Source organism: Abramis brama (genome assembly GCF_963993115.1).
Source record: "Abramis brama genome assembly, chromosome: 13".
NCBI lineage: Eukaryota > Metazoa > Chordata > Actinopteri > Cypriniformes > Leuciscidae > Abramis > Abramis brama.
This window is the reverse complement of record NC_139975.1, coordinates 25,154,326-25,172,423: the sequence shown is the minus strand read 5'-3', so window position 1 is coordinate 25,172,423 and position 18,098 is coordinate 25,154,326. Positions and strand designations below refer to the sequence as shown.

The 18,098-nt window shown below is 36.6% G+C and overlaps 1 protein-coding gene across 1 annotated transcript in view; it reads left to right on the top strand.

Moving 5' to 3' along the window:
- Positions 1-1,903: 1,903 nt before the first annotated feature.
- The window catches only part of atp10b (ATPase phospholipid transporting 10B), a gene marked incomplete at its 5' end in the record, with an annotated part of 44,845 nt that continues 28,650 nt past the window's right edge, over positions 1,904-18,098 (top strand). The window contains 2 exons of the mRNA XM_084133851.1: positions 1,904-2,313; positions 17,028-17,232. Of these exons, the coding sequence (XP_083989977.1) occupies positions 1,904-2,313; positions 17,028-17,232 (615 nt within the window). The remainder of the gene's footprint in view (positions 2,314-17,027; positions 17,233-18,098) is intronic.

Sequence of the window (18,098 nt, the reverse complement as noted above, 5' to 3'; positions counted from 1 at the left end):
TAGTCCATGTGACTCCAGTGGTTTAACCTCAATTTTATTTAGCAAAAAAACATAATTTATCACTTTATTAACCAAATATTAATCTCCAACATGCATTCATGAGAGCACTACAATGCATATTTTGTAAATAAAGTGGCAAATTATGTTTTTTTGTTGTTTTTTTTTGCGCAAACAAAGCAAACGTTGCTTCATAAAATTGAGGTTAAACCACTGGAGTCACATGGACTACTTTAATGATGTCTTTACTACCTTTCTGGGCATTGAAAGTGGAAGTTGTGTAGCTGTCAATGAAGGGACAGAAATCTCAGATTTCATTAAAAAGATTTTCATTTGTGTTCCGAAGATGAACGAAAGTCTTACAGGACTGAAATGACATGAGGGTGAGTAATGTTTAATTTTTGGGTGAACTAACCCTTTAACTAATGTAAACAAATGAAATCTAATTGTGAAGTTTTAACCCTGCATAGCAATGCACTTGAAGCCACTCAGAACACTTTAGCAACCACATAGCAATGCATGTCAGAAAAAATCTAGTTCTCTTTAAATTTTCATCCGTCACTTCTCTCTTGATGTAAGACTTGACAAACCACACCATTATCGCACATGTAATGTATAGATGTTTTGTATTAGTATGGGCCGAGTGGAGGTGATGATAGACAGGATTTTATTTTTGTACTCGTTTCAGGTGAAGTGACACATAGGTCTTAAAAATACTGCAGGAAATGATGACATCCGCCTGCAAACAGGTTTGTCTTCATTGCATAGGCACGACATCACTGACTGGCTTAATCCTCAAAATACACAGCTAGAAAAAGGTTTAGACATTTCATTCTTTATCGTGGCTATTTTCCACATTTTATAATCATAGTAAAGTCATTGAAGTATGAAACGAAAATGGAATTATGTGGATAATGTAGCGCTCAAAAATGTTAAACAAGCTTTTGAGTAGGTACTTATTTTGAATAAGCAATATGCGGAAGTAAGGAAGGAAGTATGCGATTTCAGATGCAGCCACTCTTTCTCTAACCAGCATCACAAGGTGCATCCTGGGATGCATTTGAAACAGCACTGTAAGAGTTCACTATCTTCAATTAAATTCCTCAACTAAAAAAATATATACACTGTATATATATTAAAAATGATTGTTTTGAAAAGAAATCCATTTTGTACCAAAAGATACAAAGCTGTCACTAGGGTGGTACACTTTATGTACTATTATGTACCTTTAAGGTATTTATTTGCACCCTTCAGGGGTTAAAAAACATACACTTTTTGAAAAGATACCACCCCAGTGACTGCTTTTGCACCTTTTTTTTTTTCTGAGAGTGTACTGTAGAAATCTAATTTCAAGCATTTAAGCATAAATCTTCAGAACAAATCATTTTATAATTTTCTTTTTAACTTAATTAACAAAATGTCCTTCTGATGCGAACACTGTGTCTGCAGTGAACATGCACTATTATTTATGCGGATGACTGCAGTGAGCTTGAGTATATCCTGCTCAGAGCTTTGATTAATGTAATTGGGTCACTGGGGTGCTGTTGTGTCTTTGAATCTTTATATCCAGCTTTGATTCTGGCGCTGTATCTGTGGCATACGGTGCACTGACAGCATACCTTCACCTCAGACAGGTGTTTGTTCCCATAGAGAGTGGTCAGGGGAGTTTAACAGGTGTAGTCCCAACCCACATATTCTTGCTCTCTATCTCTCTTTCGCTTTCTGACTCACTCTCTCTTTCTTTTTCTCCGCATTTCTCACTCGTACAGGTGATGTGAGAGGCATAAAGGGCAGCTTCTTATAAATTTTGGTAGCTGCGCAGGAGGACCCCCCACAACTGCAGGATTCATATTAAAGCTCCAGATCTAAGTGTCATGCAGGGCAGGTTTATTTTGGCTGAGACATCATGACCTGGACAAACCCTCTGACCCTTCTTTGGCAGGGCTGGACGAGGCACAGGGACCAGGACAGACCCATCAGGAAGGTGGTCTCCAACCTGCCCTTTGAAGATCTGAAGAAGCGTGACCAGCCGAACCGCCAGTATGAGGGCAACGCGATCAAAACCAACAAATATACACTTTGGTCTTTCATCCCTATGAACTTATTCGAGCAGTTCCACCGTATGGCCAATGTTTATTTTGTAGGCCTGGCCATTTTGAATTTTGTCCCGGTGGTGAACGCGTTCCAGCCGGAGGTGGCTCTCATTCCCATTTGTGTCATCCTGGCACTGACTGCTGTCAAGGATGGTTGGGAGGATTTCCGGAGGTACCAGAGTGACCAGCAGCTCAACAATATGCCTTGCTTCATATTCAGCAGGTAAACAGCTTGCACGTCATTGGTGTAATAACTGTGAAGTGAAAATACAGTATATGATTAATATTCATAAAACATTACTATTAAAATATATTATAGGGTTGTCAGTTGAACATGTTACTTTAATGTAGCAGTTCTCAACCTTATTGCCCCCTGTTGTAGAACATAATATTCAAAGCCCATTCAAAAAAGATATTTACACTATAGGCCTATTTCTTCTGTAATTATGATAAAGCTGATTATTTTCAAACTTTTATTGACATATTGAATTAATGTAGCTAATCAAATTAATTTATTAAATATATTAGCCATGCTTCATTTGAACTAAAACGAATTATTTTAAAACAAGCAAAATGAACACTATAAAAATGTATTTATTCATGCACCCTGCATTTCATGAGGCACTTTCCTACCATCGGATCAATTATGAAATGCTGAAAAACTGCTAAGGTGCTAAAAATTAATGCTGAATGCTAACGAACAGTGAGATGAAACATTTAAATGGTTCATTTACACAACACATTCAAAAATTGCATTAACGGGGTCATGACATTGTTTTTTTTATTATTATCTTAATATGTTCCCTGAGGTTCACTTATAATGTTAATACTTTTTTTGCACACACACACACACACACACACACACACACACACACACATATATATATATATATATATATAATTTTATTAGTATTTTACTATTATTTTCAACGCTCATTTTGACCCTCTGTCTGAAATGATTCGTTTTTTAAGGGGCGGCTCCTTTAAGGCTTGTCAGTAAACGGCCACTGTTGTGATTGGCTAACATCATTGCATAGGAAACAGTATCAACACCCACTCGTTATTGCACACGAGTTGGTGTTTTGAAAACATTATGCATATAAAACGAACATATACTTGTCAGAAACTCAACGCGGAGCTGTATGCTGTATCCAGAGTAGACAGCGTCAGTGATTATAATGGATTCTATTTGCTTCTGACCTGACGCTCACATCCAGTGCAGGCAAGTATCAGTCGTTAAGTGACTGAATGCTAGTGGGTGGGGCCTATGGTGCGATGATTCGTCATTGTCTAGCTTTGGAGGCAGTCATATGCAAATATACTTGCCCATATGAAGCCACAGACCCCGCTGTGAAACTTGCAGGATGGTTTGATGATACAAAGACCTCTTATATGTACATATTATTTTTACAAATATGATTTCTCATGTCATGACCCCTTTAAATTTTTTAGAGCAACAGTCTGGAAGTAAAAAGGTCATTCATTTTCTCCATAGGGAAATTGATTTTGAACGGTAATTTATAAAGGTATAAAATTATATCATGGCTTATAACTTTTTAACAAAGACTTTAAAAAATCCCATTGGGAAACATGAAAGAGAAAAATACTTCTGGAACCAGCACAGATGAAAAAGAGGGCTGGCGCTAATGCACTCACCTTTCCCTGAGAGTCTGGTTGACAGGCGATCTGACCAATCATAATGCTGAATCCACCATTTTGTCTGACAAACAAACCAGAAACCAGTTCATAGATTAATGATCGGTGGACTTAAATTTGAAAAATGGTGTCTATTGACGTATTTTCACGGTTGAATCAACATACCTTCTGATGTTCATTCATGCTTATTTTGTGCTATAACTAGTAGGAAGAGATGATCAGTTCACGTGCCACTTGAACTGAGGCCGTGGGAGACCGGGGATGGTTGTAACACGGGTTAATAGTAACACTTCCAATTTCTTCAACAAGTTACAATGATTACAAGATTTTAAAGCAGAAAAACTAATTTTAATGTAAGAAATTAACTTTTTCAAGAGTTTCAAGTAACTCACTCTGTTTATTGCGTATCTGTGTAGTTGTTAGTACTAATGTTTTGGCCGTCAAATGGTGAGCTAGTTCATGGCTACAAGACATGGGTTAGTTGTAACATCAATGAAGCATGTTACAACCTACCCCAAGTACATTTTTAGTTGTATTTATATGTTTTCTTTGAATTTCAGTGTGCCTAGGTCTAACTGAGGGGTGTCTCTCAGCATTTTAAAGAGAGCATCAGATGATATGTAAGAGCTGGGAAAGTCTGTAAGATCTGTGGTAAAATTGTATCGCATTTTATTAATGCCAATTATGACAGACAGTAACAAACATTCTCTCACACACACATGCAGATTATTCAGTTTGATGATGCTAATGCAAGGGTTCCCAAACACATTTCCCCCCCATAATCCTTATTTCATTTTAATTTAATCTATTTAACCACGCAAGTCATTTAAGAACAAGTTCTTATTTTCAATAACAGCCTGGCAGAAGAGTTAAAATCTTCTGAAAAACATACTAACATATTACAATACACACACAGACAGACATATAGATTCATTTAAAACATTTACAAGCTGTGATAAAAACACTCCCTAATAGTTTTTTAAATGCAGAGACTGAAATAAATGACTCAAATTCCAATGACTGTTGTTGCGCATTCCAATCATTTGGAGCAGCAAAACCAAATGTTATATTATAATTTCATAATGTTATATATCACAACGCTGGATATCATAATGTTACATCTCACCCCAGGGTATGTTACAACTAACCCGGGGGAATTGTAACATTTAACTCGTGTTTGAAACTCGTGTCGGTGCGTTGTCAGTGTCCTCTTTGCTCCGCAATGTATTTTTCACCGCGTGAGAAAATTATGTGTGACGTGAGAGAGCATCAAAGCTTATCGAACCTAGCAACAGTAACTAAGGGGGAGGGGTTTTTGCGAAGGGTCAATTGCAAGACACATTTTAAAAAGTTAATCATCTTTTCACTATAAGCCTACATAGCATCTTAAAAATGCGACCGTTTAGGATTTATTTACATAGACTAACATACTTAATGAATACTGTAGTGCAGATGGGTGCTCATTAATCATTTAGCTGTCTGAACAGAACGGTTTTTGCATTCCTTGTTGGGTGTATTACACTGGAAAATTGGTAGAGGTTTTGATAAATATATAAAAATAAATAAGATGAAGTTGCTGGTGACTATACAGTGACTACATCAAATGTCTCTCTTGCTCTCTGCACTCTTTCTTGCCTCTCTCTCTCTCTCTCTCTCTCGCCCCATCTTTCTGTGAGCAGTGTCGTGGTGCAGGCTCGCTTGAATTTGTGTTTCACTTCATCTGTGTTTCGAAACCCCATGGGAATTTTTGACCTAGAAATAAAATTTGTGTGGGAGATTTTTTTCCTTCTTTTGAAGAGCAGCACAATGTCTTGCATCCAACGCATTGTGTGCATTTTGACGAGATCCTCATCATTGTGTTGCATCAGAGGGGTAGACAGAGAGGCATCATTTAGATCTATTTTAAAATGACTGAATAGCTGGTGGGAAAAAATTAGTAATTCACCACACTTGAGAGGTGGAAGGACTGAGAGACTAGGGGAGAGAGAGAGAGAGAGAGAGAGAGAGAGAGAGAGAGAGAGAGAAAGAGAGAGAGCGAGAGAGAGAGAGAGAGAGAGAGAGAGAGAGAGAGAGAGAGAGAGAGAGAGAGAGAGAGAGAGAGAGAGAGAGATTTCGCAGCAGTCACAGGTACACCCTGAGATATATTTTTACTTCCAAAAGAGATTCCAAATCCATCACTTATTGCCATGGTTACTTAGTCTCTTTCATTTTATTTTGAGCTAAGCCGCTGCTCCATTTTGTGATTCCCGAAGTGTTTCCATACGGGGGAGCCCAGGTGGCCCAGCAGCACAGGGGCAGGAACTGGCTCGGGTCAGTCGAAACTCAAACTGTCCTGAAGTGCCTGTCATGCCCAGAGGGGGTGTTGGAAAAACTACCCCTTTTACCATTTCTATTATTCACAATATGTGCTTTGCTGTTGTTTTAATCATGTCTCAGTTTTAGACAGCTGGGTTATATTATATTCAGATCATTTTAACATGAATTCTAAATGTATTTTTTCATTGACCATATACATTGACTTGTTTCTGGTCTTATAGTAGTATATCAGTGCATGTTATTCCGAAGAAGATTGTTTGTCTTCAAATCTTTTGTCTTGTCAGTAAAATGGAGTGGCATTACAGTGGATGCAGCCTACGTTGTAGCTTAAATATAAGTTGTAATCATACAGATGCAGATACAGTTTTGGTCAGAATTATTGGCACGCCTGGTAAATATGAACAAAGATGGCTGTAAAAATAAATCTGCATTGTTTATCCTTTTGATTTTTCATTTAAAAAATTCGCAAAAATCTAACCTTTCATTGAAGTAAAAGAATTGAAAGTGGGGTGACACTCACATTATCACCATTACAATAAGTAAAACCACAGAATATAGTTCAGCAAATGTGCAGCAAAAGATTCTTGAGCTTCGCAAAATAGAAATTGGCTGTAAGAAAATAACTAAAGCATTGAAAATTCCCATTTCCACCATCAGGGCAATAATTAAGAAGTTTCAATCAACTAAAGATGTTACGAATCTGCCTGGAAGATTATAATGTCTATGCCTATGTCTATGTCTATCATAGTGTCTATAATGTCTTAATGCATGGCGAGGAGGAAAGTTTGAGGGGCCAAAGACTCTCCAAGGATCATAGATGGAGAATTGCAGAGATTAGTTGAGTCTTGGGGGTCAGAAAGCCTAAAAAAATGTATCAAACAACCCCTACATCACCTCATGTTGTTTGGGAGGGTTTCAAGAAAAATCCTCTTCGCTCATCCAAAACAAACTCCAGCATATTCAGTTGTCAGAAACGACTGGAACTTCAGCGGGACCGGATTCTGTGGTCAGATGAAACAAAAAAAAAGAACTTTTTGCCAGCAAACACACAAGATGGATTTGGTGCAAACAGGGATAAGAAGTACCCCATGCCCTCGGTTAAATAAACAGCTGGATTTTTAATGTTGTTGGCCTATTTTTTTTTTTTTTAGCTGGAGGTCCTGGACATCTTGTTCAGACACTTGGTATCATTGATTCTAGCAAATACCAACAGATAAAAAATCAAAACCTGACGGCATCTACTAGAAATCGAGTAATGGGCCGTGGTTGGATCTTCCATCAGGACAACGATCCAAGACAAACATCAAAATCAACACAAAAATGTGTCACTGAGCACAAAATGAAGCTTCTGCCATGACTGTCCCAGTCCCAGACCTGAACCCTATAGAAAATGAGTGGCGTGAACTGAAGAGAAGAAGCGCCAACATGGATCTGGGAATCTGAAGGATCTGGAGAGATTCTGTATGGAGGAATGGTCTCTGATCTCTTGTCAGGTGTTCTCCAAACTCATCAGGCATTATAGGAGAAGACTCAGAGCTGTTCTCTTGGCAAAAGGAGGTTGCAAAACGTATTTAATAAAAGGGTGGCAATAGTTATGGCCAATGAGTTTGGGGAAAAAACACACATTTATTTCATAATGTGATGTGCCCCCCAATTTCAATTCTTCTACTTCAATGAAAGGTTAGATTTTTGAGAATTTTTTGAATGAAAGATCAAAAGGATAAACAATGCAATTTATTTTTACAGCCATCTTTGATCATATTTACCAGGGGTGCCAATAATTCTGACCACTGTATGTATAGGCTACATAAAATATATCCAGGTTCATACACTGAAAAAAATGGTAACCTAAAAATGGTCAAAATATCATTATAACATCACTGACTGCATTATTTGGTCACACTTTAGATTAGGGTCCAATTCTCACTATTAACTAACTATTAACTACGACTTTTGCCTCAACAAACTCCTAATTACGGCTTATTAATAGTTAGTAAGGTATTTGTTAAGTTTAGGTATTAGGTAGAATTACAGGATGTAGAATATGGTCATACAAAATAAGGCATTAATATGTTCTTCACAAGTACTAATAAACAGCCAATATCATAGTAATATGCATGCTTATAAGCAACTAGTTAATAGTAATAATTTGACCCTAAACTTAAGTTTTACCAATTATTTATACAAAACAAACTAGTTTTTATTTTTTAAATCAGGTATAAGTAGCTCTTTACGGTAACAACTGTAGGTTGCCACTTTTTACAGTGTAAGTGAAGGAATTAGGATTTTGGACAGTCTTATAGTTAGTGATGTTGCGGTAGGTATTATTGTGTGTAGAATCCTGAATTTTCCGGCCTTACTTTGAGATCGTAGTCAATACTTTTTGAAGCAGGGAGCACAAAACCGTATTCCAACTTCCTCTGCTGATCTGTGGAGTTTCCATACCACTGTGTGATTGAAAAAGTTAATACGCTTTCCATCGGTCTTTGATACCTCAAAACTTTTAGAGCTGTCATAGGAAGAAGAGCCTTTGGTGAGCTTTTTTGATGATGTAAGTTCATTTCAGCACACGGTTGTTAGCACAGCACCATTCAGTTAGAGATGAGACCTCATTCCTGCAACCCTATCTGTGATCAGATCAACCATTGTAGCATTTTGGCATGCTAGCCTATATGAGGTACAGAGAACGCCTGGATAGCAGTTTCTTCCAGCTGTTGAAAATTCTGTTTTAGAATATGGCATTTTTCACCTTATTTTTCAATGTGAAAGTATAAACTATTTGCCTCAGATTCATTAGCTGCTATAGGTAGTGATGGGTGCTTTTGAAACACTGCTTTGTGAAGCTTCGTAGTTCTGTGCATCAAAATCTTTTGAAACATTGCAGGTAACCCTTGAACCAGTTTCTAGGGTTATCTGGATCAGTTCTGTTTTGTAGACATTTTTAATATAAGAAAAAGGGACGAGTATTAATTGTCTCTTATTGCAATTGGTTAGTAAAAGATGTATGCATGTTTGGGTTGAGTTTTCGTAGTATTTACACTGTTCTGACCTGCAGGTCGCCGGCTTCTGGTGTTTTGAGCGCTTCGAAACACTGAATCATTCTGAGAAGCGATTGGTTCAATTGATTCAAAGTTTAAAAATTCTCAGTTTCTCCCGTCATTAGCTATGAGTAAATAACTAGAAGAATAACAAGTGTAGTAAACTGTAAAACTATTTAAGCAACAAATATGTGTTGATGATCATGATGATCAGTCACTTATGTTATGCCAGTAGGTGGCGACAAGTCTTTATGAGTGAAATTTTTTTAACTGATTCGTTCAAAAACTCTGATTCATATGAGTGAGTCATTGAATAATTTACTTAACCGGTTCATTCGCTGATTCGTTCAGGAACGAAATACCAGTACAATGTGTTGCTTCCAGTGTCAGTTGAATCTGCTGTGGCTTTGCTTTGAAGTGTTTTTGCTGGCGGGATAAAAACAGACAAAGTAACTGGCAATATAGTGTCTAAAATGGAAGTAGCTCAATATTAAGTTCTTGTTTATTGAATTGTTATGCCATAAAAGCAATATTAAAATCACAATAATGTGATATTGCTTAAGTACGCCACATTTCGTAAGTAAAATACATTGTTTAGTCTTGCATGTGATTTCAAGAGAATAAATGTACAGGCAACATCTATTGCGCTTATGCACCATGATGCATGACAACCAGTAGCGATGTTTTCATTCAGTTTTTTTGCTAGGGCTGCTTTCTCTTTATGACATTGTTTTATCATGCTGGAGTTTCATACCCATAAATAAACAATTCAATTTCAAACGGTTCCCAGCAGTCAGACAATCCCTCGTTCCACTGGCTCCACAAGGGAACCGTCTGTCTGAAAGCAACAATATCATTACGCTAATCTAATACTTCACACGCTTTTACACTGTACAGTGTTGCTAATGCTTGTAATGTGCACGTTTCCCTCCCATATTCGGACTGAATGAACCGTGGTGCTTTCCTCCAGCGGTTATGATTGATTAGTTCCTATTCTACCCCAAAGGGAGAGAGTTTTATAATATTGTTCACACACATAGTCAAACCCCCTTTCATTAAAACAGCTCAGGACAGACAAAGTGATGCTTATTCCATCTTAGCTGTTTAATTCTCTCCTGCTGAGAATTTTTACTGCTGTGGAATGTTTAAGAAAATAAGCAGCTATTCATCACATTCATTTAAACAGGATTTTTACAGTTTCTGAAGAAAGCATGAGTCATGCTTATACATGCAAAACTAACCACCATGATGATAGGGTGTTGTGGATGGTTGCCAGGGTGTTGCTATGCAGTTGCTAACATGTTCTCGGGGGTTGCTTGGGTGTTGCTAGAGTGTGCTGGATGGTTGCTAGGTGGTTGCTGCCTAGATATGTGATGGGTTACTCAGTGAAGTGTAACAGGCCTACTTAGTGTGGTTTTCAAATCCCATAATAAATATGATCTAACTGATCTCGACTTCCAGTGATCGCCCCGCATTTGCATGCATGGAACACATCAGAATTTACTTTTTGATAACACTGCTTGTGTTATATGGGAAAGCCCCAACCCCAAATAAAAACAACTATTATTATTTATAATAAACCTTACATTCCGTTTTCACTGTATTATGACCCCAAGTGAGAACATACATTATTAACGTGTATATATTTCATTAAATGCGAAATCTCTTCAGTTATGTTGTTGTAAAATTTATATTTAAAAAATATATATTTTTATAGTAATTTTATTTAGTAACACTTTATTTTACAGTGTCCTTGTTACATGTTACATGTTACATGTAGTAACTATAGTAATAACTATAAATTATGCATAATTACAAGCAAATAACCCTAATCCTAACCCTTACCATATAGTAAGTAGTAGTTAAAGGGATAGTTCACCCAAAAATGAAAATTCTGTAATCATTTACTCACCCTCATGTTGTTCCAAACCCATAAGACTTTTTTTAATCTTCAGAACACAAATGAAGATATTTTTGATGAAATCTGAGAGATTTCTGTCTCTCCATTGACAGCTACGCAACTACCACTTTGACACTACAAAAAGTTCATAAAGAGATCTTAAAACTAATCCATACAGTATGAATTGAGCAGTTTAGTCCAAATTTTCTGAAGAGACTTGATCGCTTTATATGGTGAACAGATTTAATTTAGGCTTTTATTCATAAAAACATTGATCAGTGAGCATAAACATAGCTTAACCGAACCTACTTAATGCGTAAGAACAACCTCTTGCTAAAGCTCAAACTGATGCTTGTGAGAAATTTCTTAAGTTTTTTATTAATAAAATTGAGAACTTTAGATCAGTGTTTACCCTCACCTCATCTGTTACTCCGCCTGGTTGCTCTGGTGCATTAGCTATTTTTAACCAATTTCAGCCCATCTCTCTCACTGAATTGAGGAATTTAGTTTCACATATGAAACTTACTACTTCATCTTGTGATTCTATTCCATCTTTTATTATAAAGGATGTTTTTGATGTAGTTGGCCCGTCCATTCAGGTCATTTTAAATTCATGTCTTGCATCTGGCACTGTCCCTACATGTTTTAAGCATGCGATTGTCCAACCCCTGCTTAAAAAACACAATCTTGATGGTAAATGTCTAAATAACTACCGTCCCATTTCTAAGCTTCCTTTTATTTCTAAAATTCTGGAAAAAGCTGTTTTGTCACAGCTGCTTCCCTTTTTGACCACCCATAACATACTAGAACCTTTCCAGTCAGGTTTTAGATCATTTCATAGCACTGAATCAGCTTTACTCAAAGTAACTAATGATTTTTTTCTCACACTAGATTCAGGTGATAATGCCATCTTGATATTACTGGATCTTAGTGCTGCTTTCGACACCGTTGATCACAACATCCTCCTTACTCGCCTTGATCAGCAGGTGGGCATTAGGGAGACCGCATTACTTTGGTTCAGATCCTATCTCAAGGATAGGACTTTCTCAGTATCGATTGGCAAGTTCTCCTCATCCTCTGCTTCCGTTTCATACGGTGTCCCTCAGGGGTCCATCTTGGGTCCTATGCTTTTTAACCTGTATATGCTCCCACTGGGTGATATCATAAGGAAGCACAACATCTCTTTTCACCTCTATGCGGATGACACACAGCTGTACTTGCCTTTAAAATCTCGGGATTCCATACATTCTCTCCTAGTCTGTCTTGATGACATTAAAAATTGGATGGCTAACAATTTTCTCCAGCTAAATGATGATAAGACAGAAGTCATTATTTTTGGTTCTCGCAAGGCAAGATGCACTGTGGAGCAAAATTTAGGCCACCTCACTCCATTCATCAAACCTTATGTCAGAAACTTGGGTGTCATCCTTGACTCAGAACTCTGCCTTAACAAACAGATTAGTTCAGTTGTCAAAAATAGTTTTTATCAGCTTAGAATGATTTCACGGATAAAGTCTTTTCTATCTTATAATGACCTTGAGAAAGTTATCCATGCCTTTATAACATCACGGCTGGATTATTGTAATTCTCTCTACCTCGGCCTCCCACAATCATCTCTTAGACGCTTGCAGCTGGTGCAAAACGCAGCAGCGCGCCTTTTAACTGGCACTAGGAAGCGTGAGCACATCACCCCAGTTCTGGCCTCCTTGCATTGGCTACCAGTTCATTTTAGGATTCAGTTTAAAGTTTTACTGTTTGTTTTTAAGGCACTTAATGGGCTCGCCCCAACTTATATCACTAACCTTGTACAGCCACATTCAGTACAAAGGTCATTACGATCGTCAAATAAAGGGCTCCTGTTTGTGCCGCGCTCACGGCTTAAACAGAAGGGTGATAGAGCTTTTGCAGTCGCTGGTCCGCGTTTGTGGAACCAGCTCCCCCAGGATATTAGATCTGCACCCTCCATTGTCGCATTCAAATCTAAGTTAAAAACTCATTTTTATTCCCTGGCCTTTCTTGCTCCTTAAATTTGGCACTCCTGTTTGTTATCTGTATTTTCTGTGTTGTGTGCTCTGAGATTGAAAGGTTTTTTTTTTTTTTTTTTTTTGTTTCATACAATTGTGATTATTGGTGCTATGTGTTTTTATTCTAACTGTGCTTTTTTGGTCATTGAGTGTACAGCACTTTGGTCAGCTTGCGCTGTGTGTAAATGTGCTTTATAAATTAAAATTACTTACTAATTACTTTACTTACTTAAACGAGCTGCGTAACACGAGAACGAACCTCATTGGCTCTTGCTGAAGCTCAAACGTGATGCGTAACACGAGAATGAACCTCATTGGCTCTTGCTGAAGCTCAAATGTGCTGCGTAACACGAGAACGAACCTCATTGGCTCTTGCTGAAGCTCAAACGTGATGCGTAACACGAGAATGAACCTCATTGGCTCTTGCTGAAGCTCAAATGTGCTGCGTAACACGAGAACGAACCTCATTGGCTCTTGCTGAAGCTCAAACGTGATGCGTAACACGAGAATGAACCTCATTGGCTCTTGCTGAAGCTCAAATGTGCTGCGTAACATGAGAACGAACCTCATTGGCTCTTGCTGAAGCTCAAACGTGATGCGTAACACGAGAATGAACCTCATTGGCTCTTGCTGAAGCTCAAACGTGATGCGTAACACGAGAACGAACCTCATTGGTTCTTGAGGAAGCTCAAACTCATTCAAAAACTCCTTGGTTCTGCACAAATCACTAAATGAAATATTTTGGCTTCAAAATTGTGAAATTCATCAAAAAAGGTGACTTTGGGGCACCATTAATTTTGTACTGACAATTTCAGTTCAGTTCAATTCAAAATCCATTCAGCTCAAAAATTCTGAGGAGGCACTTACTCTGACATTAATAGTGATGCATGCTTTACCAAACACCCCTAATACATAAAAAAGGCAGGTTTGGGCTTGTCGTCTATAATCAGGCTCCTGGAAATATGTGTGGAGAGGAGAGGGGCAGTTGGCGTGGAGGAGGGATGCAGGAAGAATTGTCAGGAGTGTGGCAGGTATTATTTATAGATCCCTTTCCTTGTGAGAACATACTGCCCCCAAACTTTCATTAAGAAATACATCTGCTGCAAACAATGGCAAACTTTAACAAATAGTTGTCAGGCTGTGCGACTTCACAAGCTTTGAGGTTTACATGACATGCATTTGTATAACAAAAATGTGAGTAGGATGCAGTGTAAGTAATGCCTCCCTTCCTGTTGAGTCACGCCGACCTTGTACAAATGGTTAAGCTTCAGCACAGTACATGCACCTTTCCCACATACTGTATGGGTCGTCACGCTTCTGTGTTGTATGCATTTCTTTGGTCTGATGCCCGTCATGAGAACTAAAAGAAATTGTGGTCTCTCCCCTGCCATTTAACTGAGAGGAATGCAGATATATTGGTGGATTAGATTGAAAAAAGATGCTTTGAAATGCTCACAAAAGCTTGTGGATTCACCTAGTCGTTCATAGTTAACATGCGCCATGAATATCAAACCAGAGACACTTGAATTCAAAACATATCTCAGATGATAGGATGAGGACTTTCTGTTAGAGAGCAGAACCGGTGATTATGATTGATTATGATGAAATGATAATGATCATGATGAAATTGCCTGCCACGCACGATCATATTTTATCTTCAGCCACTGTAGTTTTTCACTTTAAAGACGCTGTGTGAACGTCACAAACTGAGTTAAAATTCAGCGTGCAGTGGAATGCTGTGAAATGGCATAAGGTGTTGACTCTCGTTCAAAATAGAGTATTCAAGAGCAGGTGTTTGTCTCACACATCATCATTTCTTCACACTCACACATTTTGACTGACAGTTAAATGCCAGAAATAGACGTCTCGCTAATCACAGACTGCAAACAGTGAGTCCTTCTGGAGGAGCGCTCCTCGCAAGATTTATCTCACGCCACTATCTGAAACAGACATCAGGCACTTCATTCAGAGAAATGCTTGCTTGGCGCAAAACTGTAGTCTTGCCTGATTTGGGGAACTAATATTCTTTTGTCAGCCATTTTATTAGTAAAAAACATCATAATTAATTCATTTTCTTTACTTGGTGGTATAATTGAAATTGATTTAGGTTTGCATGAGGTAAAATAAGTTGTTTTGTGGGTAATATTTGCCAGCAGTGGGGTTTGAATAGTAAATTTATCCATAATTTGACAGCAGCAGGTTGTGTCATACTTTACCTCATACTTTACCTTTTTTTCATAAGGAAAAGTATAAGTATAATTTCCCTGCTCATTATTGTAATGCAAAAAAAAATCTCTTATTACTGTAATCTGAAAAATTATAATAAATATTATTTTATGTAATACAGTAAAAAAATACTGAATCTTATATCATTAATTGGGCTTATTTGTTAAAAAAAATGTTACAATACAAAAAATCTCATATTACTGTAAATGTGAAAAAATATATTTCATATTATTATTTTTTTGTGATACAGTAAAATACTATATTGCATTAATGTGAATCTAATGTCCTTAACTGTAATTAATTGCTATAAAAGCAATGCCACAATGCAAAATAATCTCATGTTACTGTAATGGGAAGAAATATATTATATTATATATTATTATTATTTTTGGTAATAGAGTAAAAAATAAATTACACCAATATGTATATAATGTCCTTAATTGGGCTTAATTGTTAATATATATTTTATATTATTAATTTTTGTGATACAGTAAAAATACTATATTGCATTAATGTGAATCTAATCCTTAATGGTGCTAATTGTTCTAAAAACAATGTCACAATGAAAAAAAAATCTCATTACTGTAATTTGAAAAAAAAATATATATATTTTGTAATACAGTAAAACATATTATTGCATTAATGTGAATGTAATGTCCTTGTGCTTAATTGTAATAAAAAATAGTCACAATACAAAATAATATCATATTACTATAATATATATATATATATATATATATATATATATATATATATATATATATATATATATATATTACAATAAAAAATATATATTATTGTTTTTTGTAATACAGTAAAATATTATATTACTTTAATGTGAATCTAATTGTGCTTAATTATAAAAAATAGTCACAATACAAAATAATATCATATTACTGTAATGTATATTATTATATATATATATATATTACAATAAAAAATATATATTATTGTTTTTTTGTAATACAGTAAAATATTATATTACTTTAATGTGAATCTAATTGTGCTTAATTATAAAAAATAGTCGCAATGCAAATAATCTTATTACTGTGATGTGAAAAATATATATTACTTTATACAGTAAACATACTATATTACATTAATGTGAATTGAATGTCCTTAATTGTGCTTAATTGTTATACAAAATAATGTCACAATGCAAAAAATCTCATACTCCTGTAGTTAAAAAAAAATATATATATATTATTCTTACCTGTGATACAGTAAAAATACTGAATCTAATTAATGTGACCTGGACATGTTTTTAGTCAGACTGCATTAATGTAACTTGACAGCAATGTAAAGAGAACGTGGGCGCTTCACCCTGAAGTTATGTTAAGCTTCTCCTCAGCTGTACATTAGGCTTTGTGTGTGAGGTGTGACAGTGACCTTTCTCAAGAGGGCCGTCAGTCTGTGAAGAACCCACCCAACCCAGAACCGCATACCTGACGTTCACGTCGTGACTGCACTATTCTTTCTTTCTTTTGTGCTCTGTGCAAGATGCAAACTCATAGTTTTATTGTTTTAGGTTGCACATAAAAAAACCTGAAGAGTGAGATGCCTGGCATAACATGCTCAAATTAGCAATGAATGTGTCCTGGATTGCTTTTCAGAACCATTCATTTTTCATACATATATTATGCCGTCTACATCTGTGTATTCTTACCCATATTAACAGAGTCCAAGTCTGTGCATTTATATGTACTACACAAACACTGAAACCCCACGCAGCTTTAGAAGAGGTCCGTGTGAGGCATTAATTCTCGTCCTCTCACAGGAAACAGATGCGTTTGGTGAAGAGGAGATGGAAGGATGTACGGGTGGGGGATTTTGTGAGAGTGCTCTCTAACCAGATCATCCCAGCTGACATCCTGCTCCTGCACACGTCCGACCCTAATGGAGTGTGCCACATGGAAACAGCCAATCTGGATGGAGAGACCAACCTCAAACAGAGGAGGGTGGTGCCAGGCTTTTCTACTCTGGTGAGTGCGCTGCCGATCACGAAATACCTTTGGGAGTCTAAAGCTTACAGCTACAATGAGCCCATTAGGACACTCAATGTGTGCCACAGTTAAATATTCATAAATGTCAGTAGCTATGTTTCCATGCAAAATTGTAATAGCGCATTAATCATTTGCGAAGATTCAACTCATTTTTTTTAAAGTCGGTTTAATGTAATTTAAGTTGAAATGACTTAAACATCCAAGTTGATTGTACTTAAAAATGTAAGGTTGCAACTTTTTTTTTCACAGTACATCCAGCGAGTCGAAGAAAACAAAATCATCACATTCGATAAACTGGCGCTAAATTTCACTTCAAATATTAGGAGATGCTACTGTATATATTCATTTTTGAATGTAACAAATATAATAAAGTTATCTTGGTTTCGGAGGCAGATGCTGCTGTTTGGGAATGCAGTCGTGTGAGAGAGTTCTGGGAAGGAATTATACTGAAACACTTTGATGTGCAAAAACGCAAATGCAAAAGAATCATAATTGGTCCGCTGGTTAGTCCAGTTAGGTCGTTCCTTTAGCAAAGTCTGAAATGATTGTTTTGAAGCGCATCAAGGAATTTATTCTGTAAATGTGTTTCCATCATAGTTTCATGCGCATGTTTTCTTATCGGATATTTTTAGAATTTATGCGCGTCTTTGCATTTCCATGCGATTTCACAAAATATGCTTAAAAATAGGTGTTTAAAGTATTAAATCAAGTGGAATATATAGTATTATAAAGATATAACTATAGCACTATAATTACCTGGACTGTTGGTATAGCCAAAAGAAGTATAGAATAAAATAATGTAAATAAAACAGTTGTGTTGCTTAATATTTTGACATTTGTAACAT